This window comes from Saccostrea cucullata, unplaced genomic scaffold (genome assembly GCF_032062105.1).
Source record: "Saccostrea cucullata isolate Sc308-1 unplaced genomic scaffold, CSIRO_AGI_Scuc_v1 ctg297, whole genome shotgun sequence".
In the NCBI taxonomy this organism is placed as follows: domain Eukaryota; kingdom Metazoa; phylum Mollusca; class Bivalvia; order Ostreida; family Ostreidae; genus Saccostrea; species Saccostrea cuccullata.
This window is the reverse complement of record NW_026929962.1, coordinates 228,286-253,150: the sequence shown is the minus strand read 5'-3', so window position 1 is coordinate 253,150 and position 24,865 is coordinate 228,286. Positions and strand designations below refer to the sequence as shown.

The 24,865-nt window shown below is 32.2% G+C and overlaps 2 protein-coding genes across 2 annotated transcripts in view; both read left to right on the top strand.

The window, feature by feature from the left end:
• The first annotated feature begins 309 nt into the window (after positions 1–309).
• On the top strand, positions 310–15,547 carry LOC134282552 (serine incorporator 5-like). Its single transcript, XM_062764954.1, has 12 exons — positions 310–414; positions 1,788–1,955; positions 2,280–2,458; positions 2,738–2,814; positions 4,781–4,874; positions 6,915–6,958; positions 7,759–7,932; positions 8,191–8,286; positions 8,517–8,748; positions 8,874–8,974; positions 10,409–10,547; positions 10,936–15,547. Exons 1-12 carry the CDS (start codon positions 391–393, stop codon positions 11,141–11,143), a joined length of 1,536 nt encoding a protein of 511 aa, XP_062620938.1. The 5' UTR covers positions 310–390; the 3' UTR covers positions 11,144–15,547.
• Positions 15,548–18,146: 2,599 nt separating this feature from the next.
• Positions 18,147–24,865, top strand: part of LOC134282550 (dual oxidase 2-like) — a 31,560-nt gene continuing 24,841 nt past the window's right edge. The window contains exons 1-6 of the mRNA XM_062764952.1: positions 18,147–18,352; positions 21,164–21,253; positions 21,523–21,690; positions 22,836–23,038; positions 23,404–23,635; positions 23,994–24,178. Of these exons, the coding sequence (XP_062620936.1) occupies positions 18,304–18,352; positions 21,164–21,253; positions 21,523–21,690; positions 22,836–23,038; positions 23,404–23,635; positions 23,994–24,178 (927 nt within the window). The 5' untranslated portion in view covers positions 18,147–18,303. The remainder of the gene's footprint in view (positions 18,353–21,163; positions 21,254–21,522; positions 21,691–22,835; positions 23,039–23,403; positions 23,636–23,993; positions 24,179–24,865) is intronic.

Here is a 24,865-nt window from a genome sequence, read left to right as displayed (position 1 = left end):
AGAAATAGTTGGGGTGAGTTCAACAGCCTAGTATTTAGACAAACCCCTATATTGGGCAAGCGGTAAATCTAGTTTTCCCGACTGGCATGCGATAATTCTAGTATCGGCAACTCCCTACTATCTCTGATATTCTTTGTTTATAAATAAAATCATTTATAATAATCAACATATTTCTCATAATTTTGATATATTGAAGTAAGTTTTCAAATGTAAAATATGAAGTATAATAATAAATACAAATCAATCTGGGCAGAGACATATAAAACCATTTTATATGTCTCTGATCTGGGACAGTCGGAATTTTAGGGTACTAGATTTACCGCCTGCCCAATGTTTGTAAATATTTTGAAAATTTCCAACATTCATCTTTAATTAATCATTATCATAATCATGGGTGGATGTTGTTCAGCTCAGGTAAATAAGAGTTTATTGAATGATTTGTTTTTTGTGAAGAGATACTTTCATTCATAAATGATTTGTAAAAAGAAAGTTTACTACACAATATGCAGATATTTTCAACAGTTAAAATGAAAGAAATTACATCAGAGACATAAATAACATAAAATTACATCTCTTTTATGTGTTTTTCTTGTTTTCTCAGCTAATCAATATTTAAGTGACATGTATGACCACAAGAGTTCGCAATTTTAGCTATAAAGTTAAAAGAAATCATTCCATTGACCAAGCCATTAGCCTGCATCCTCTGATTATATCAAGTCCAGCACAATACCCCGATAAAGGTATATAGCTTGATAAAGCTATATAGCTTTATCAAGGTATTTAAAATACCTTGATCAAGGTATTTTATGTAATGAAAATTCAAAAAAATTCTTAAAAAATTAATTACTGAAAGTTGAGTTCTGAGTTGTTGTCAGTAAATTCACCCATGCATGTAAAGTACTCAAACACAAACAAATCAATAGAAAAATGTGTCTTGTGAGGAGACATTATTTTATGCTTTCTTTTTTGATACCAGAGTGTTTTTCATGTGCGAGTAGACACACTGACAAAAACTCAGAACTCGACTTTCAGTATTTAATTTTTAAAGAATTTTTTTGAATTTTCATTACATAAAATACCTTGATCATTGTATTTTAAATACCTTGATAAAGGTATATAGCTTTATCAAGCTATATACCTTTATCGGGGTATTGTGCTGGACCTGTATATTTAGCAACAATTAATATTATTACCTAACCTACTATATAAATTGTAATTAAGCATTCTGAACTGTTTCACGATTCACTTTATGCTTTTGCATGATCATGAAACAGTCGAACTCCCTAAGACTCCGGGCCACAGAGTTAACTGTTGCCTAGCTGAAATATCCATTATGACGACATAATCAATTTCCCGTACTTTACAGCTATATTACATTGAATTATGTATAAAATAATAAAAACAATTTAATGGCATTCAATTTAAAATTAAAATACAAATATATAATTAAATATGCAATTACTTGTACTTTTTGTATAATCTAAGTATGCATACATATAACCAGACTTCGATACTCGTTGGATATGCCAATAAAAAAGTGCATTTCGCCTTCCAGAAAATAATGATTATTTAATGACTCGCCTGTAAGTCGGACATACAGTTTTAGACCAAAATTTAACTCCCAAAATACCGACTTACAGGCGAGTATATACGGTATATATAATGTTTTTTTTTTTTTATACATGCAGTTGAACTTCATTTAATATATGCTATGACTTGTAGAAGAGGTGTTGGTTTGGGCCAGCATCTTGTGGTCTCTGAACTTCATTATTTGCTATGACTTGTAGATGAGGTGTTGGTTTGGGCCAGCATCTTGTGGTCTCTGCTGCCGATGTCTGCCTCAGATCAACGAGTCAACAGGAACACGCTTCATGTACACTCTATTCCTGGTCATTGGATTTGTTGTGGCATCCCTCATGTTATCTCCACAGCTAGAGCAAGCATTCATTGATAATGTAAGTAGTGTAAACTTCAGCTAGAGCAATCATTCATTGATAATGTAAGTAGTGTAAACTTCAGCTAGAGCAAGCAGTCATTGATAATGTAAGTAGTGTAAACTTCACTGCAATTTGTTTGTCCTTTCTCCAGAATGAGAATCTGCTGTATGACTGCACATTACCAGTAAAAGAATATTATGAATGAATTTTTCTTACCTTATATTTATGTGTCTATCAAGTGTTGATGATTTAAACAAATACAAATCTTTTTCTTAACCACTAATAAGACTTTCTTTTAAGTCTTTATCAGTAATGTATATTAAGTAATCAATATGGTTGTAGGTGCCTGGATTCAATGAGACCTGTGTACAATTAATGGCTGGGGAGAACTGCAGTAAACTTACAGGGTATAAAGCCGTGTATCGGTTGTGTTTGGGAATGGTGGCCTTTCATTTCATTTTGTGTTTACTCACTATTTGTGTGGACTCCAGTTCCTACTGCCGTGGAGGGATACACAATGGGTAAGGCTTCCCTTCAACTCCGCTCATTAACAGTCCTGATGAAGATGAAGCTTCATCATCTAATAAGATGTTATCATTTTATGATTTAAAGTAGATAAACTTGGAATTATTAAAAGGTTTCAATATTTAAAATTCATTCGGTTATATCATTATTTTAAATTGACATATTTTATTTATGCCATGGATAATACAATACTGTTACACATACAAACAAACCTGGATTGTAAATTATTTTTTTATGTTTACTTATGTAGACATGCATATCTTTTTTTTGACCAGGTACTGGTTTTGGAAGATCCTGTTTTTCATTGGTTGCCTTGTTGCTTCCTTCTTTATGCCTCACACATACAGACTTTGTAAGTACAGGAGGTCACAGTGTTAAATGAATTGTGCTAGAATTGTACTAGAATAATTTCAAAAATCTATGTTTTCCCAAACTTGACCTTTAATTTAGAGGGAAATGGATGGATCAGTAGGTTAGCATTAACCCACTAGAGTAGTAGGATTCCATGTAATTTAGTACATTACCACGAGTCCACTACAGTGGTATATTAAAGGGTGTGTAGGACCTTCCACCACTCAGTAATGTTTTTACAAGTGTCTTATTGGCAACATTTTGAATAAAGAAGACTATATCCAAACATTTTTAATAAGGCTGGGACGATATATTGAGATATATTTCCATTTCTAAATTTTTTCTCTATGATAACCCTTTGAAAGTAAGTGGAGTTGATTTCCTGATAATTCTGCCGAAATGTAAATTAGGCAGGTCGATAGGTCACGAGCTAAGGAGGCCTAGTATGCATGCAAATCTTGTGTGCATCTGTCTCTGAGTCGGACGCTAAGGAGGCCAAATATGCATAAAAATTTTGTGTGGCTGCCGTTGTGTTTGACGTCAGTTGGCGAGGCCTATTGAAATTGGGATGAGCATCCTCGTGTAATTTAAATCTATGTCTGCATTTTTAAAGTCTAAATCTACAAATTTATTTTACAATGAAATGGAAATATAAGGAATCACTGTCTAGTTAGTATAGTATGCCAGGGACATCAACAATAGTGGGAAACATCATCTTTGCTAGCCAAGGGTTTCTGATACGCTACTCTCCTCATAAACCCTTGGCCTACGGTGTTCATAGAAATTGAGATTTTTTTTCCAGAGTTCTGATTGGATTTCAGTACATCAGGTCGACCAATCAGCAATTGTTTTTTGTAAATGACAATATTTGCGATCGGGATACATCTTCACTCTTTAATCTCGGAAATGAAAAACGCAAGTAAACAACGATCTTAACATTCAATTCTATAATAGCCGCGGTGTCATCCAATATCTTCTAAATATGTGATTAAGAATCTATATTGAACATGTTGAAGCTTCAGATTTGTTCTATAAATAATGAATAAACATAACTCAATTATTGCTTCTTAATTATTCCTGAAAAAACTTTGATTTAATATTTTTTAACATGTGTCTTTATTTCTGGCGATGACGCAATCTGTGCGTACCTGATAGATTCAAGATCACGTGACGGAAAACAATCCCGTCTATTGACTTCACCGTATGCCAAGGGTTTATGAGGAGAGAAGCGTATCAGAAACCCGTGGCTAGCGAAGATGGGGAAACACATGGGATAATTTATGCATAACGCCTACGGCCTTTGCCCATTATGCAATTTATACCATGTTTCCCACTTTTGTTGATGCCCTGGCATACTATACTAACTAGACAGTGATTCCTTAGATCAATAATATCGATTCTGTATGAGGAGGATATGCATAACGATACATATGAAGAAATATCACAAAAAATTCTGACATCTGTTTTTCTTTGTTTATTTACATTTGGGGTTTAATAAAAAAAAAAAAGCTAGATATAAATATAGATATGAAATAAATAATAATTAACACCACTTGAGTAAAATAAACATATGCGTCAACTATTTTGAATATATTATCGGGTATTCTTATTTGCAAAGACATATTTTGTTTACTTCAATGCAAAAAACGATTTTATAACTGATTCAACATATTGTGATACATATTGTATCGTGGCTCAAATATCGTGATAAATACGTATTGTTATAGAAAAAGTTGTATCATCCCAGCCCTAATTTTTGATTAGAAATATCTTTTAATAATCTTCTTGTCATGACCAGTAAAGCCAGGATATGTCAAAGCAATACAGATGTATTTTCAGGTAGTGTAGTTTCAAACACCCCATCCCACTTGTTAACTTCTGATTCCATTACTGTTAGTATATAAATTTGAATGTTATTTTCACTGTAATTCTGAGTGATCTTATTGATGCTTTCTCTTCCTGTGAAGACTGGATGTATGTGGGGATGGTAGGAGGCGTGATTTTCATCATTTTCCAGCTGATACTGCTGGTGGACTTCTGTCATTCTTGGAATGCTAAGTGGTAAGTTTTGTAATTATAATTTCAAGCTGTATTTTACGGTAGATTATAACAATTCAATTTCAGATAATGAATCCTTTGTGAACAATCTTTTTTTTTTCATAATTCTAATGGATCAGTCATTCAATACACAATTTAAGAGCCATTCTCTGTAATGATTTGAAATTTTATATAGGAGCTGTGGCACGCATAGTCTCAGAATTTCTCCAAACTCTCTATGATTTGATACCCTGAACTGAAATCAGGCAAAAATTGGTTGCTTGTTTTATAGTTTGGCAACATGTCTTAAAGTTCGAAAAATGGCATTTTTTAACATGTTTAGAGCCCCATAGTTAACATTTGCGGCAAAGCAAACAATTGTTAATGACTGTTTCCAAAAGTTGAAGGTAAGATGTCTCAAATGCATTATAAACATGTTTGGTAAATCAACTATTACATACGTTACTATGGTAACAAAATATTCAAAAGTAAAAAAAATATTCATTGAATTTTATGAAGTCATACTCGTAAAAATGAAAAGCATTTAGGATGAAATGTTACCAAATAATAGAAAAAAGACTTGAAACACATACCAAGAAAAAATATGATATTTCATTTTGGTAGGCAAATTTTTATGCTCTTTAAAGTAACACTATGTATGTTTAAATATGATCCTATCTTTAAAAAAAAAGCACATTTCATCATAACTAATGATCAATTTTATAAGATGTTGGTGTGCTCCAAATTTTCCTATTTCAAAAAATTCAGATTAGATTCTTTAAATAGAGCTTTGCTATGGAAATAAGCAGAAAATATATGCTTAAAAACCTGAAAAATATTTTGTTTCCTTGGGAATGGTGGCCTTAAATGTAGATTCCCAAAACTTTTATGATTGATATTTATTAACAGCTAACTTGACTTTTAATTTTGACTATCATGCAATCTCTAAGTGGATGCAAGAAGTTGGCACACAGGGTTTAATATTGATATAAAGTTTAAAAAAATCGAACATTTTCCCTTCTTGGTAACCATAGCAACAGTGTTGTTTTATTCATCAAATTTTATCAATATATGATATTTAACTTCAGTTTAACAGATAAGACTTTCCAGCTGAGCTCTTTAATTTGTTTCTTGATTAAATGGCAATTTAATTCTTAATGCAGCGGAAACAATAACTTTTAAGCACTGGTACTTTGTTTCCATGGTAACACTACAAAGTAGCAATTATACCCAATTTTTCTTATTCCTTTTGGTGTTGCAAGGGCCTAAGGATGCATATTTGCCAGTCTTGAATTTTCATGTTTTTCCTCAAGACAGTAGCATTAACCCAATCTTAGTTACTGGTTTTGCATGGTTACACTGTGTTACCATGGCAACCATAAAGTTATTTACATAATAATATTGCTTATACTTGTATACTTAAGGTCAAACATTTTCATTGTTTTTTCTTAAGTCAATGATTGAGTTTTAGCATGTAACACCTACCATTAGTGAATATGGAGTGTTTTTCAGCAAATTTCAGCATTTTTAATGTATTCCAAATGTATTTTACCACTTACTTAGGATATATTCTAACCAGTTTCTTCACAGTATAAGTGACAATTGTCATGTTTTTGTTAGAATGGTTTGTTTGCTTTTTCTAGTTTTTATTAAGCCACAGTCAGGATTTATGTGGCTGAAAATCCAAACTTTTCCGGCTGTTGCCATAGCAACCGAGACACTTAGCAACGAACTTTTGTTTGATATTTGTTTCTGGTGACAAGTATAAGCATGGGTGAAGTTTCATAAAATCGGTGACCATGCGTGGCAAAAGTCAAGTGGTTACAAGACACAATTTAATCAATAGCAATTTATTACCTAAAATGAATATATTCTCATTTTATCCTTTTGTTACATATTCTTTCTTTGCAAAAAAAAATCTTGTACTTTCTGAATAATGAGAATATTATATTTCCAATTCCTGGGAAAAAAAACATTTATATGTACATATTACATAGATTAAGAATTCTTAAGAATTGGCCTATTTGAAATTTGATGGAAAATCATCACAATCTCTCATTGTAGGGTTGGTACAAAATCTGGTAGAAAGAGTGCCTGTGGACGTTGTGGTACATATATAAGGCTGAGGATTCAATTCACTATTATAATTTGATTATATATATAGCCATCATAAAGTTGGCTGTCAGGTGAAATGAATAATATTTACATAATTAGCCTTGGATTGACCTTTGGCTTTGAAATTGCTAAGATTTTTTTCTGGAAGGGAAGACCCTTTGCCTTTATTTTAATCTTATGCACAAAGGATATTTTAGATGAGTCTTGACTTTTGACATTGAAATTTGTAAATAGTATTTTTCATCTATTGTCGGGGTGATCCTATGCTGATCAAAGATTAAACAAGACAAGATGTTTCAAAGAAAATTTTTAAATATTGGTAATTGAGAATTACTTTCATATATGTAGCAGATAAAATGAGACAAAATATTATACATTTTGAACATGTATTTGGGTAACCTGTTGTAAATGTGATTATCAATAATTCATTGTTTTAAAAGTAAGTACTGCATTAATTTAGGTAAATATGTTATATCAAAGATATGATTGAAGAGAGTTTTTCTATTGCCTAATGAAGAGAGTTTTTCTATTGCCTAATAATTAGAAAAAGCATATTGTTTGATATTTATGATAAATAAAATAATAATTTAGATGTTTTAAAGCTGCTTCTTCTTCTTGATCATTAAACAACAGTTTGAGAAGATGTAGTGGATTGAAAACATTTAATTTTAATTTCATTGACCTATATGTAATTTTTTCACAATTCATTGTTAGATGCAAATTCTCCCAGACTAATCTTTTATCCAACTTTCTCATTACAATCATCTGAATACTGAATTCTATCATTTTTTAGGTACTCTGCTGTTTGCTGTCATTTTCTATTTGGCCAGCGTTGCTGCTGTCTTTCTACTGTTTTGGAATTACACCACCTGGGAAGGGTGCCTTCATAATAAGATCTTTATAGGAGTCAACACGGTTCTCTGTATTATCTTATCAGCAATAACCATTGTACCTGGTGTGGCAAGATGTAAGTGCACTAAGTAGAAGTATAGATTTGAGAGAGAGAGAGAGAGAGAGAGAGAGAGAGAGAGAGAGAGAGAGAAGAAAATCATTTTATGAATAATGAGAGAGCTTGGGATTTTTTAATCCATGTTTGCACATGTTATGTACATGTAATGGATGAAAATGAAATAAGCCGCATCTCATTAATACAGATGTAATCTATGGATTACAAACTGAAAACATTGACCTAATTGTAAACCATCAAACAACAATATTTTTTCAGTCAACCCTAACACTGGTATTCTGCAGGCCTCTGTGATTACGTTCTATGTGATGTATCTTACCTGGACGGCCTTGTCCAGTGAGCCACCTGAAGACAGTAAGATTCTCTCTCTGTGTAAACTCCAGTGTTAATTACAACATTTAAATCCTCTTCTCACTTTATAGCTTCCTATTGAGCACTTTATAAGTATTAAATCAAATTACATGTATGCAAAACTTGCTTTTCACACTCTTTTATTTAATCATCAAATAATTTCCCAGAAGTCCAATTTAATATTAATGCTATGTATATCGTAGCAGAGTAACTGATTTACTTTAATGTTTTAGTTGTGGAGCTGGAGAATACTATCAGAGTGTTCTACTCAAAACAAGTGGATAAGAAAATGCCAGACAAGGACATGCCAATGTACATGGACGGGCTGGATGATATGCGCAACATTCACAGTCTGTCCATCACAAATGGTACTCAGTGTCGTCCTAAGCCTACATTTGACCACATGGAAATGATTTCAGCTTATGCTGGCCTGTTGATAATGTTGGTCGTAGCCATCTACTCAAGGTAAAAATCTCAAACCTTCATAAACTTAAGAATATGCTGATCATACATATTCAGTTTGCTCTCATATTCCTATTGACTTTTTCTATCTCTGTATTAAAGTATGGTAACTAATTCTTTTTTGGCAGTTTACAAACATCCATTGCGTCGCACCGTCTGGGGGTGAGGAGAGCAGCAGCAGCCGTGGCGGAGCGTTACGAGTGCTGCTGCTGCTGTAAAGTCACAGGAAGTAAGGAAACACGTCAATTGAATCAGTTTAAAGGCTCGAGAATCACATTTGATTAAAAGGGGGATGGAATCACATTTAATCAGGGGGGGGGGCAGAATCACAATTAATTAAGGGGGAATATAATCACATTTAACTAGGGAAAATAGAATCACATTTCATTTTTAAGTATCTTCATTAGACCATATTCTCAAGGATTCTCAAAAATTGAAGAAAATTTTAAAAGGAATTTTTAAAAATGGACTATTTTTACTGGTTTCATTTTTTAAGAATTAATAATGGGTTGTTGTTTGTGACATTTCCTTTTTTTGCTTGGCAAAATGCATTAGAAAATGACAGAAATAATGCATTATTTCTTTGAAAATCTTTTACAGCAAGGGTACCTCTTTCAGTTTGTGAATTTCATGACCCTGTGTCATGGATTCTGGCGTTTTATCTATAGTAAATAGGTTTAATTTCTTTGAAAATCTTTTTTCTCGGCTCAGGGCCTTCTAGAAAGCAAACAGTGTAATAGTTGTAATAAGTATGGGTATTTTTACCAGCTTTTTGATATTTTGGACCACTTGGTCTTGTGTTATGTTGTTGGCCAACGCTTCATTAATTTGTATACTTCTGTTAGAAGTTATTCCCCTTTTGCTCTAAAGTACAATTATTAAACCTTTTAAATTCTGGTACATGTAATGTAATTAAAAGATATAAATAGAATAAGAGAATATTGTGCAAGATTTTTATACCCCCTCTGCAAAGGAGGGGTATACTGTTTTACCCTTGTATGTCTGTCTGTCTGTGTGTCTGTTAGTAACAAAGTTTTCTCCACAACTACTCATTGCAGATGCTTGAAATTTTAGCACACTCTTTGCTGAGGCATACCATTTGGTGGGATTCATTTTTGTTTGAATCTGGTATCAACTTCCTGTTTATCTATGCATCTAACTTGTTAATATTCAAAAGAGGCATTAGGGCATTATGTAACAAAGCTTCTGTGAAAGTCTCATTAAATTTCATTCAGTTGTATGAGGAGTTGTGGATAAGAGATAGGTACCCCAAAGCGTAATGGACGGACATCCCGATCACTATATACCCTTCCACTTTTCAGGGGGGGGGAGGGGTGTATAAAAAAGGCACCAGCTTAATCCTTAGAAAAATTTTCAAAAAAGAGAACAGAAATAAATGATTCTTACTTTAGTGGGGAAAATTCATGGGCATGCAATCTAAATGTTGTTCAGTTTATTTTATTATTTGGGTCAAATGTTATAAGTATGCCGGAATTGATTACAAATTAAGCAATTGCACGTTGGATTTCAAATTATTTTAGTTTAGAAATCAGTCATTATGTAAAAAAATGAATGTAATCACCTTGTTCAGTTTTGTTATAATCTGAATAAATCTTGAAGGGAACCTATTATTCAAACCAGATTCCTTTTTTTCCTTGTTCAGAAATAAACCATTCAGAGAAAGGAGGACAGAGGGTGAATTATAATGAAGCAGATGCTACAACTTACAATTATGCTTTCTTCCATTTTGTTTTCATCTTGGCAAGTTTATATGTTATGATGCAGCTCACCAATTGGTACAGGTAAGTGATTTCAAGTTAGAGAAACAATATTTTTTGTAACTAGGTTTTTAAAAATATTGTTTTGAGATTTTGTTATTTGTTAGGTTACCATCTTTGTAGTTTAATGATGGAGATTGAAACAAAGATTGTAAGAAAGTTTGATGGCACCAAGCATATTTGTGTCTTCAGTTAATGAGATGGAAGTTCATGTATAATATAAAGAACATTTTTTTTTCGAATCTGGTATATATTCAAGTGTAAATGTACAGGTTTTCATTCTAACTCATGTTAAATAGACTAAAAATTGTAATATTGACTAGGAAAAAAGAGTTGGCAGGGGTACCAGTAGTTTTTTTTTTTAACTGCAAAAGGGGAATTCCAGTACAAGCATGATAAAATTTTATTTCAGACCAGAGGAATCAGATTTGAACACATTTGGACTAAATTGGGCAGCAGTGTGGGTCAAAATGGCCTCTAGTTGGGTTTGTGTGTTACTATACATACTGACTTTATTCAGGCCCAAGTTTTGTCCTGGGCGTGATCTAACATTTCGTAGAAATGAGCAGATTCAAGTGGACGGGGAAGGTGATGCAATGAGGAGAGAAACCACAATATAGGGTAGAGGACAGTGTAAATGGAGACGATATGTAAACACATGTCAATACAACAAGTCCTACTTCTATATGTCAGAGAGAAGATATTTTCATTCTTTTTCAAAATATTGATAAGTTTTAAAGAAAAATAGCTGTAATACACCAAGAATTTTTACAGTGTGCCATCTTCCATTGAAATTTTAATTGCAGCACAAAAAAATTACATAAGCTTGTATTGAATTTTGCTTTTGGAAAAATTATATAATTTGATGAGGTTCAATGCTTCATGTTTTTGATTTGTTGAGAATTAGTAAAGGTATACACCCTCAGTTACAGAATTATCTTAAGAAAGTTTGATGAAATAGTGTTCATGATTCATATGAAATGGAGTGTATGGTGCTTTTTTGGATTTGTTTAGTTTGAGGAACTCACTAGTCAGAGAACAAAGTGATGATTTTATATTGGATTAATTGTTTATGTGTACTTAATTACTCGTTAATCATAATTCATTCACAGTAGATTTATACACTGCTTTTTCAATGTACAAAATGTGTGTTTACATGTACATGTATATGTACATGTATTTGATATTTTAATAGGGTTGTATGTATTGTATGTATTTCTTTATACTTATTTGGTCATTTATTTTATTTTCCCATTTTTGAGGACCAAATTCTTGATTTTTTTTTTACTTCTTGAATTGTTTATTTTCTTATCTTTTGTTATTCATAAAATTTGATATGGATAAGTACCATTTTTACCTAATCCTTTTAAATACATGTACAGACATGTAAGAACATCTATGATCATTTTGATTGCTAGTTTTGTCTTTCATCTTAATGATGTCTTTTATAGAACAACATTTCCACCCTCTTGAAGAGGTTTAAAGTTAAGAACACTGGTTGTGAGTTGTTGAATAGTTTTTTTAATGGATTTTTTTATTTTTTTCTAATTCTGAAATAAATTTTGTATTAAATGTACAGTGAACTTTAAGTTATCTGGACATAAGATATCCTGTAATTTTAATTTTTAGACAATATTTCAAGGGTATGGAACTTTTTAATGCTATTTTGTGTTGTGTATCAAGATTTTCACATTCTTGATCTGAATTTATTTTATTTTGACTCATGAATATTTTCAGTAATTTTTAAGTGCCTGTTGACTCTTATCAATTTTCTTGTGCTATCATTTGACATTGTAGTGGAGGAAAACATTTTGAAAAATTTGTGGACTTTTTAGAGAAACTGGATACAAAGTAAGATACTGACTGTGGAAAATTCAGTAAAATGTATACATGCATATTTCTCTTCTGTTAGACAGTCTCCTGATCTTTAATAAAGAAATAGAAGTGAGATTTTAAATGAGAATTGTCTTTGAAGAACTGTAAGTCATGAAATATAAGCTTTGTCATGTTTCTTGTAAAATCTCAACACAGATTTTATTGTGTAGTTGCATATATAATGTTAGTGATGTGTATGCAATGAGTTGCATGATATTCTGCCAGGTATCTTGATTGGCATAAAAATTGTGCACTGTGAAACAAATTTTAGCTGCATACCATTCTAATAACTGCAAAAGTATAAACTATAAAGGTTGTCATGATATTTTTCCTGTAGAAAAGTGTGACAAAGGAAATTACATGTAGCATGAAAACTACCAAGTACAGTGTGAATGGGTGTTGTAAAACCAGTTTGATTAGGATTAGATGATGCAGAATGTGTGATTAAAGACACACATTATTTTGTATCCCTGTAACAAAAATGTTTTTACCACATTAACTTTAAAATTTATCAAATTCAATATAATCACTGTGTAGAAAATACCTTTTGTCAAATTAGAGATCAGTCAATGTACACAAGTGAAAAAGAAGAAACTAATGAATGGGTATAACATATTTTAAAGAATATTTAGTAGGGGATTTCTTGTTTTGTTTGTTTGATTGATTATCAGGTAATTTTTTTTCTGAGACAACTTTAAATTTATTTTCTCCTGTATATTGTATTATATAGAGGTAGATCCTCCTTTAGAACAGCTGATTTCATTATGTTTATGTTACTGATTTATTATAGTGTATACACTTCACTGCATAATGACATTTTATAATAATACCATGCTGATTCTCTTCACATACTATTTATACAAGTACACTGCTTATCCAAGAATTATATTACATGTATGCTTTTTTTTTGGGGGGGGGAGGGATAGAGCCTTATTGGAATACATGTATTTGCCTGTAATCAGTGCATGTTAATTACCAACTGTATAATTTTGACATAAATACCTTTTTCGTGTATCCATGCTATTTGTATTCACTGATCTATAATTATCACTCCTTTTACATTTATGCTCCTATCTGATATTACTATTACAATAAGGAATACAAGGGGTTAAACATACCAGCATTTATTTAAAGGAATTCCATGGGCATGCTCGATCCTCACATGTTCCGTTTGATATTTCATCTTCAAAAAACTGAGTAAGATTTTACAACCTTATAACCTCATAATAAGTTGAAGTTTACATTTTCAGTCCTTCCTTTAATAAATGTTTCTTAGTTTTATAAATAGTCAAGGCACACTTGTCTGTATGAACAATGTTTGATATGAAGAACAGAAAGGTCTCTGTTTAAATGAAAAAGTACATAAGCTGTTCAATTAAAGGGGAAACTGACTGAAGGGCAGGTTGATCTAGACATGAACTAAAATATTTTTAGAAACTAGAGGAACAATTGAATTACTGTCATATAACATCATTTTGAATATATGTGAATCCATTTGTATTTTTATAGATGAAGACGTGATAAAAGGTCATAATGAAACAAAATTGTGAACAGGGAAATTCTGATCAATTGAAAAAAATCCTAATTTTGATTGTATTAGATTTATATGACAAAGATGTACATACAGTATTAAATGAAAATGAAATGTGTTGAAGAGGAAAAAATATTACAATCCAACTGACAATACTGTAACTATAAACAAACTTATTGAATGGAAATAATATGGCATTATTGATACATTTATTTGTTTTTTTATCTTAAGCAGTACTAATTTGATGTAGTGTGATTTATACAAGTTTTGTTTGTTTGTTGATCCGTGCCATTAGGATTTACACTGTAGAATTTTTATCCCTGTTAGTGATTATTTTCCAGTAGTAATATTCCATCCATTGTCTGTATTGTAACCAAGTATTTTCACCAGTGTATTACATGTAGTATTTACTAACATGAATATTAAAAAGTGACATAAAATTCTGTATCCATGTATATGTATTGGTAATCATATAGTTTCTACTAACTGTATATGATATAACCATGTAGTCACCATTGTTAATTTGCTAAGTATATGTTTATATGTAGAAATGTATAAAGCAGATTTTTTCATTCAATTGATTAAAACTAAACACATTATTGTCAAGAAATTTATTTTTTCACATAGAGGGTAACTTAAGGTTCAACTTTTCTACATTTATCTTCAAACTCGGTCATTCTACATGTGCTCTCTGGATTTTAATCACAGGGTATTGCCAAATTTTTTTTTCCTCCTACTTGTCACAAATTTACCCTGTAACCTGAAACTATGATTTTGATAGATTGTTAATAATCTACTTACAGTAAAACATGTTTATAGAGAATACACGTTTTGTAATTCACACTGACAGTGAAGTGAATTTTATTATTCCACTTGGTTTTAAAACACATTGTAAATTTAATGAATGTAAAGAATTTTGAATCAAAATGGTTCCTCCCTGGTACTTTGTCATCAGCATGTTTTACTGTATTTCATCATCTCAGATATTTAATTCATGTATTTGACTTATGATTATTGTAATATTCATTATCTTTGTGTACTTCTTTTATATTTACCGGGGTAAACATGTTTTTAAATTTCTTGTCATCTTTTGTCTAATTTTCTGGTGCTGAACCAGCTAGTTGTAAATAACTCCTAAGAGCTACACATGAACCTGGAAAGGACCAGGTGCCTTATGTCCAGATAGACAAGTATATTTTTCAAATAAACATTGTGTTGCTCATTTGATACTTGTTAAAGTGATATTGTGCAATACTGGTTGAATAAGTGTAGTAGTGTACATGTACTTCCAAATAGATCTTTTTTTGTTGTTTACTGCTCTAGTTACATGTACATGTATACCCACTGTACTTTAGATTTAGTACCAAAAATGAACTTAAAATTAAAGTCTGACTTTTAAATTGTTACAGATTTCATCATACGGATGTATAATCTTGGAAGTTAAAATTTATGAATATTTTATTGTTTTATTAATGAAAAAATACTTTCTATTTTTTATTTCTATTTCACATAACGAAAGTATTGTTATGACTTATCTTAGTTTATATGATTTATGTACTAAAATGTTATTCGAGAATACTGATGTACATGTATCAAATATAAACATTTATTAAAAAAACGTGAGATGTGTCATTATAATTACAATCATTTTTTTTTAAACAGAGATATATCAAACAACTAAATCTTGAGCAATTTCCCTCACAGCGCTTTGTTTGACAGTTTCTCCATCTATGAATGAAAATTTAAAGATAGCAAGAATTGACCAACGTTTAAAAAAAAATACAAACAATACAAGTCTGTAAACACGACATTAAATGACTCATTACACAATATTCAATGAATAATGAACAAAATCTTTATTCCGAATACGCTGAAAGTGTAGAGAGACAGTACGTCTTACAAAATTCACCAGTACTACAAATTCTAAAGAGCAAATAAAACTGGCATGTTGTCTAGTTTTAGTTTTACTCAAACCTTTAAAATACAGTAATTGATTTGTTCAAAAAATGTAACAAAAGATGTCCCACCCCAAGGGGTTATATTTACTGAGACATAAAGAAAGCTTTAAAGTCAGGATACAGTTTTCTAGATCTTCTTTATAAATTATTGACCTCTGAACCAGGAAGGTGACATCACAAAGATCACTTACATCTACATGTACCTGATTTGATCTCTGTGTTTTAAAATACTCTGTTAAAGATCACAAATAGAAGGAACATCAACATTGAACACTTTGTTTCCTCCCTCTTTGAAAATTTTTATTTTCTGTAAAAGCACAAATATTTGTAGGGGATTAAATTTCATGTATTTTGTTGTTAATAATTATCAACAAAATTAAATCTCAAATGAAATTTTATATGACTACATATTGAATGGGGTTACTTTCAAAACAACAAAATTAAATGCCCACGAAAATATTTTTGATGACAAATCAACAAAATTTCATCCCCATGAAAATTTGTGCTTCTACAGTATTCTAAGCATTTAGAGCTTCGTTGACTAAGCCAGGGTACAGATGAATATGCTATCTCTTGATGTCAGGCACAAATCTAGGAATTTTTATCCAGGGGGTCCATCCCAGTCAAAAAATTTCCAACCCAGAAATTTCTTGACAATCAAACTGCACCCAGTCCTAAAATCCATTTTCTAAATGTAATTAAAAAAACAAAAATCATTTTTGTGGTAGTGGTGGTGGGATCCACATATTGTGAAGGGGGGGGGTCTAAATAATTTTTTATTTGCTTTAGTACTGGAAGTATGTACTTTTAATAACTTTGAAAAATCAGGGGGGGGGGCTTTTATTTGTTCAAATTTTTGATGACTACTTGTATTAGTTAAATAATTACTGAAGTAATCAAAGGAATCCTTCCACTTGGTGCCTGTGCCATTTTGTAGTGAATGCAGGTACATGTAGTTTATTGAAGACAAGAAATCTGGATATTCATTCTCATTTCATTCTTTTGTAAGTGATGTACATAAAAAATGCATGACCTTCAACATCACTGGTCTCTTAATGCCCTGCAGATTTTCTCTTTTAATTTGGATACTTAATGCAATACCCACTTGACAGCATATTCTAATAGCATTTCATAATACATGTACATGTATTTAAAAGTGACAATGTTGTATGAGAACCCAATACTTAGACCTAGGTGAAGATGATGTGGTTAGGATGATAGATTTATGATACAGAAGCACTTGAGCACTATGATATTAACTTCCTGTCCCAGTCATTGCTAACATAGCCTCTTCAGATTTTTAGATTATGTAAAGCTATAAAGTATTAAAGATGAGAATAAGATGCACTACTATCCTGTCTTGTTTAACCCCAACCCTTAAAAAGAGGAATGAAGCAAACTGGCTAATAAAAACATGGATCTTGTGGACCCCCAACCCCAACACTTTGTAGATTTCTACAAATAAATAGCACTTTGCAAAATTCCTTGCAACTAAGATAAAAGATTTTCAACTCTGTGTATTTTTTAGATAAGTTATTGCGTATTTTATGGAAAGGTCAACATATCATTCAATTTACTGCAGATGATCATCTTACAAGTTGCCTTGGTGTTGTTAAAGTCTATTGTAGTCTCTAGAAAAATAGAAATAAATATTTCTTAACTATTTTAAGAAGCGATAGATTTTACCATTTTGGATCTAAGTATGTATTTATAATGAATCTAGTGAATTTAAAAGGGGATATTTTACCCCCCCCCCCTTACATCCAACCTTCCCCCGAAGTAATAGAAATGAATAATTCTCCAAAATTCTTAACAAGGATACAGAATCGTTTATTCATAGAGTTAAAATAGCAGAAGAAATATCTACAAGTTTTGATTTTAATAAATTTTAACCATCACCCCTTCCCCGCTGATATCTTTAAACTTCGCTTAACCATCAGTAAAGCGTGGGGGGGGTCTCTAGAGTTGTATCGGTCACTCTTTTTGCTGTCCCCCTCTCTCACTAACGTCCACTTCATCCTTGACCCAGTTGGTTATAACAGGTTCTATCCTCGAGTGAAAAGGGATTTTGATACAACGGAATTGAATTATTCGATTGTTCTCTTCCTCTCTGTAGGTTGCAAGCGTTCATTCACTTGATCAAGGAAATTTTGTCGGGCGAATAAGTACTATAAATGTAAAAAAAAATATTTGTTGACAAAATGTGTTTAATAATTTTATGAGTACCCTAGGAGTGAAAAATTAGGCATCCTTTCTTTTTTTGTAAAATCGACTGTCAGGTGGGGAAAACTGAAAACTATCCAGTCCACTTCCGTGTGAGGATCTGGATAACGTGTTAGGGTGACGCAGAAGGAAACTGATTCACATCTCGCAATAGCTTTAGAGAAGACATTTCGGTCCACTCCATGACATCGCTATGGATGTGAAGATCGTGTTGGTGGCGCTGGCCATTCTGACCTCGTCAGGTACTCTTTCTTTTTTACTTTAGATGAATTAGCATTGCATAATTGGGTCTTTTGCAGATAGCAATTCAAATTTCGTTAATTTTCACTGGAAAAGGAATATAATTATTGCTTTTTACGTAAGTGAAATGAAAATTTTACGAACATTCGCTTGAAAAACGTTCAAAGAAATTGCATTAATTTCGTCACATGAAATTACATGTATATGCAATTATACGTACCCCCCTTCCCCAAAATATATAAATCATATAATCTGACCCCGATGCCTTTGGCATATTTAAGAATAAAAACGATCTGTTTTTGCAACAATCTCTCTCTCTCTCTCTCTCTCTCTCTCGTGCGTGTTTGTAAAAAGGGGGTTTCGAATCTGCAATATTACTAGATGACATTTGTACAGTTGCTGTCTTTAAGCTTTCTGTTACACCGGATACTGTTGTATAAACTCGGGATGACTCTTATTCAGCCGATTTCGGAAATTGAAACGCATTGTCTCGTTTTAGTATTTCCGTTGTGATCACACGGAAGGAGAATATAAAACTTGTAATGCCATTTAATAACCAAATTAAGTTAACAATTTTATAATATTTAAGAAGCATTAAAGTGAGTTTTGTTATTCACATTTCGCTTCGAAAGTATTTTCCCATTATTAACATTGCATGCTTAACGTATTTTATTTTTCTGAAAGACAAAAAAAGAATATTATCGAAAAATTGAAAATATATATTATTGGACAAATGAAACGCAAAACGGTATACCGGTATCCTTTTACGTAAGTTGTAACAATCACTTGCGTATTATAACGAGTGGAGATACATGTCTAACCAGGGTAATTCATTTACGGAGAAAGAGAGGTTAAAATTGTCTAATATAAGCAGATTTTATTTAAACAAAATATCCATTTTGTTTCGAGTACCGGAGCTGATCGAAAATTCAACCATTTACTCTTTTCAGATGCCATTAAATGCACTCTAAATTATCAAAAAGAAAACTTGTTTATCCAATCAATCAATAGATGAAAGAAAATATTTCCTTGCATTTAATACTTAGAATGCAACTGCATCAGCACAAAAAGGCGTGCCTATTCTCCTCACGAAAAGGAGTGGATCGTCATGATACTTTATGTATAAATATATTTATGTATGTGGAAAAGTCGTGTAAGATCAAAGTAACATCTTCAGGCACTTCAGTGGTTTACCCTCTAAAGCTGTTACTATTGTGCGGAAGTGCAGTTTTTATATTTTTAACCATCTCTTCTTTTTCCCATTGGCTTGAAATATCTTGTATTTTAACAGGAAGAATTTTGATGATGTTGATTTTGATAATAAAATTATGCCGATTATATATTCACTGTTCGTATCTTGGTATGTATATACATAACCATAGAAGTGCATTGAAACAAAAATGCTTGTTTCGTAAAGCAAATTGTTATTGCAAGAAATAATGAAAAACTGGAACACACACATATGAAATTAGAACGAGAAACTTTGCAAATTGCAAGCGAGTCCTTCGTACTGCCGTCAATGGTACAGCGGAGACTATTTATAAGCAACTTTTTTCATGAAAAATAAAAAAAAATTATTTCCCTTTTTGTTTCCATGGCAACGGTAGCATTTTAAAGAATTAAAACCACGATAGTGGCCGAACCGTTCATACACCGGTATTGTCAGTTCGAAATACACGGACTTCTAACAAGTCAAATCTTAATCATATTTTAGTTGTTACTGCAATAATCCGTTTGATGTGATTTACTTTACTTCCGTCTCTCCATGTTGAGATCTAAGGCCACGTATCCTCTCTACATTGTGTAGCTTCGGCATTTTACGACTGCTCTACTCTTCTTTTGTTCTGATTGAGTTCTTTCCTTTTTCCATGTTTCTTGTCTCCTTTACCCCCCCCCCCCCCCCCGACATTCGTTCAGGTAGGGGGACAAAATTCCTTTAATCGAAAATCGCTGTTTGGCTTTGTTTGTATTTTGAAATGCATTTTATTTAATTCACGCTAGTCCATTTTCTCCTTAATTCTTAGATTAAGTTTATGCGTTTGTAGTACAGCGGTCAACGGGAGATAACTCTTGCTAAAAATTAGACCAATTTAAATTTGCTATACTAAACATTGAGGTGCAGAAAAGTATATATACAGTTGTTAGAGCCTCCTTTGATTCATAACTTCTATACTATCTTTAAAAATATTTAATACTTTCTAATTGTACTCACGACAGGACCCCCTCCCCCCTTTGATGTAGACCCCTGGGCTTTTTCGACTTTTTTATCATAAATAATCTTTCGTTGACATATTGTGATAAGATCTATACCAACAAATCGAAAAATTACCTAAAACAAACGTTCTATAAAATCTACCCTACATTCTATATAATTATACAAATTTATATACAGAGTGGGGTAGAAATTTTTAATAAATGTTTAAGCAAATTTTCTGAATTGATAGGATAGATCAGGGACCTATATAGGTATATAGGTCCCTGGATAGATTATATCAGTGTGTCATCCATATATAATTTATGTGAAAAAAGGCTTAACAGACTTAACAGGCTCGGGGGTCTATATAAGGGGGGGGGGAGGGGGGTCTGTCCTGAAGCACCTGTGATTCTTCTATAAGTTTAAAATTGGATACTAAAAATATGACCCTCAAGATGGCGGCCCATGAGAGTAACTTGTAGGATAATTTATAATAATTGCTCTTCATGCCCCTTCTCTTTTAAATTTCTAAATCCTCTCATATTAAATTTAATTGTTCCTTTTTCTGTTGTTTTTTAATGGATCACAAAATATAAAAACCAATTATTTCTTTCCACAGAATGCCAGGAAATAGAAGAGGAAAGTCCAGAGTTACATCCCTTGGATGGATATTTTAATAACTTGTTACACCCGGACTGGGGAGCTGTTGGTAAGTGCTAAATTAGGAAGATATCACACCCTCCCCCTTCTTAGAAAAAAAATCTTTTTCCCTAATACTTAAAGTATTTCAAAGTTATTTAATAATCAAGAATTAATTAAGTCAAACGTGAGAAAAAAATGAATCCATTTCTGGATGATAAATTCATATACTGAATATCTCAAACTCTTGAGCGTAATCAGAATTTTTTTTAATTTGATGGGGGAGGGGGATCATTATCAAATAAAATGCTATTTAACATTAATAATTATTTTCTTTAGAGACGGTCTTATTACGTAAAAGTCCACCAGCCTATGCAGATGGAGTCTACCTTCTTTCTGGACAGAATCGACCTAATCCGTTTGACATCAGTGAACGGGCACACAGATCCAACACCCCCCAATCCCTGGGGTCAGTCCGAGGAAGAACTGCCATGCAGGTCTATTTCGGTAATGTGTGATTTAATAGTTATAGGTATTTACTGAATCAGAAGAATTATAAACATCCACATACAACATATATATACTGAATGGTTAAAACTTTCTATTGGAAGAACTTTTAAAAAAAAAGTTATACCTACTAAATACCAAATGTAAAACTATACTTCCCAAACTGAAAGAAAACTTCTTTTTCTTTGTTATACATGTACCGGTATTAATGAAAGTGATTGAATTTTAGTGGGTATTGTGTTTGAATTGCAGTGTAGAATATTCTCCTTATATCCTCCATAACTAAGCAGTTTACTGTAAATCACCAAATATTTGCACCACCTTATTTCTTGCGAGATAGGTATTTGGTATATTTAGCTAGACAATGCTGGTTATTGCTGTATATATCCTTTGTCAGTGAAGTAAATTGATTTACAGTATTTGTATATTAATTTTTTTCATTCATCTTTAATCATGCATCCAGGTAAACCATTTATATAGTTGCTGGTCAGAAACTATTTGTGAGATTGCACATGTCTGAAGATAAAAAAAGAAATTTATAGTAGACATTTTTGTTGAGTTTCAAAATTGCTAAGCTATGAATTACAGATAGTCCTGGTCTAAGGTTGACCATTAATTGCCTTTTGAGAAAGATTAAATCACTCTTTGTCAATCTTAGAAACTTTTTTTAACATTTAAGGGTTCCCATTCATGCTAATACCTTAGCTAGGCTATGTCAATTACATTGGTCTTCATCAATAGTTGAAGGGGGGCTTCAAATTTCCAACTTCATCTTAGATTATTATTTGGTTGCTTTTTAAGACAGGAGCTTCTAAGGGCTTTACTCTTAAGCTTAAAATTGATTTCACTGAACATTTAAATCTCACCATTAACCATGACAACGATGGAGAAATAAAGATAAAAAATATTCCTCCTGAAAAGAATTCATTTTTCCTTTAAATATTCTCTAGAATCCAGAATCTTTCAAGTGTTACCTCAAGTTTCCACCAGAGACTGTATTGCTTGCGGTTTTGTCACTGTGAGATTTCTACAACCGCTTTAACACAATGAGAAGGATCATTTTCCTAATTCAAATTGATTCAACAAAAATAAACTACACGTCTGTACTTAAAATGTGAAATTGAAATTTTCATTGATATCAACAGGACAACAAGTTGTGGAGGAAATCATGGACGTTCAGCGCCCTGGATGCCCGAGAGAGTATGAGAATATCCCGGTCCCTCGGAACAATACACTTTACCGGGACAGTGAGGCATTCCGAAATGCCAGAGACACGGTCTTCATGCCGTTCCCCAGGTCACGATTTGATCAGAGGACCGGACAAGCTCCAAGCAACCCAAGACAACAAGTACAAGAGTCTAGATTTTTAAATTTAAAGAGATGAAGAGAATTTATAAGAGTTTATTCTCCTTTTTTAAAATCACTGAATGTAATGTTTCTTATTTCTTCATTGGAATGATTTTTATAATCATTATGATAACCAATTTTTATTTTGAAATTGTTTCATTTATTTTCAATACCTGATAATTCTATTAAATATACACTAGTATTATTATGTTTTCCCTAATATAATAATTGACAAAAATGCTTTGAAATAAAAATTTGTTATAAGGTCCATAGAGATTCTGTTCACAAACCTCTAGCTGCCCCTAGCCTGTTACAACTGATCTCTAACCCTTTACTTTGAAATATAATATTAAATCTACCTTGCAGCTGAATGAGATTACACCCTATCTAGATGGCCAGCTTATGTATGGACCAGCTAGAACATGGACAGATGCCATTAGAGAATTCAGGGGTGGAAAACTCTTAGCTCTTGATCCCTCTAAACCCGTGCAGGAGAGTCTTCCAGCCATCAATGACATCCGTCTACCATTTGCCAATCCCCCCAACCCCAGAGAAAATACCAGGGAAAGGAGACTCCTGCCCGTGGCAAGATTCTGGAGTAAGTTCTGTCTGAGGCCCATTATGATGCAACGTTTAGGATATATTCTTCAAAGAATGATTTTCAAGATTTCGTCCTTTCATTTGCCGACTGTTATATCTTTTTTATACAACAGTTATTTATTTATTTATTTAATCAAATTGGTTTTGAAAAAGTTATTTCACTAAATGGCAGTACCAAAACTTCACCTGACATGGTTTAAATTTTATTTGTTTCTTCTCATTTCCAAAGTAGCCAATACAAGTTAAAAAGATTTTTGTATATGTAGTTTGGTCTAATGGCTTAGATTCATGATTTTACAAATGACAATGTTTGATGTACAGTAATTTCTGTCTTTAAAGTGAGAATGTTCTTGTAGGACTAGGAAACCCCAGAGCTATGGAGAATCCATTCCTTCTGTCCTTTGGTGTGCTGTGGTTTAGATGGCACAACTACCTGGCAGAGGAGTATATCAGAATGAAAAATATTCAAGAAAGTGACCTGGAAAAATATGATGAACAGATCTTTAATTATGCCAGAAAATGGGTTGTTGCTAGTCATCAGGTTTGTCCATTAAGCTGTTTAAGTTCTATAGAAATAATCTCTACATTGAAACTTGTCTAATATTTAGATGGTTTGTATCCTGAAATTGTGTGATGTAAACTTAAAGTTAAATTCCTCTTAGTATTTTTTTAAATTGTTTGAAATGTAGTTTAATCTGGAAATGAGTGTATAGTCCAGTCAATTTCTGTGGAAATCATTGCTGCCGTGAAAAGACAAGTTTTACTATGAATAGAAATAGCATTACCGTATAATCCCTATTAACCGCCCCTGCCCCTATAAGCGCCCCCTTAGTTTTTTTTTAGGGATGGCAATCGATTGCAGAATTGCTAATTGGTTAACCGCAAAACATTCCGACCGATTATTCGGTTAGTCGTATCAAGATATACATTTTGACATTTTGTTTTCATATACACAAAAAGGCTACAAAGACATTAGAAGTTACATTCTGTTTATTATTTTGATCGGGGAATTTTATGTACATAAACGTATATTTTATTTGAATTTCAATAGACAAGAAAAATTAAGGAAACCATGGATAAATCAGACAGAGATAATTTTCCAACACAGATGTTAAAGAAGTTAATTCTGCGTTGTCACCAAAATCAGAACTAATCCATGTCTGAACTCTGACTTTGTTTACAATTTACAACGTTCTTTATAATAATGTAATTTAATAGATAATGTAAA

Excerpts from the sequence above, each read along its gene's own strand:
- LOC134282552 (XM_062764954.1), top strand. The coding sequence starts at position 391 with ATGGGTGGATGTTGTTCAGCTCAG. Across the intron at positions 6,959-7,758 it reads GAGTGCCTGTGGACGTTGTG|GTACTCTGCTGTTTGCTGTC; the intron begins GTACATATATAA and ends ATCATTTTTTAG. Across the intron at positions 7,933-8,190 it reads TGTACCTGGTGTGGCAAGAT|TCAACCCTAACACTGGTATT; the intron begins GTAAGTGCACTA and ends ATATTTTTTCAG.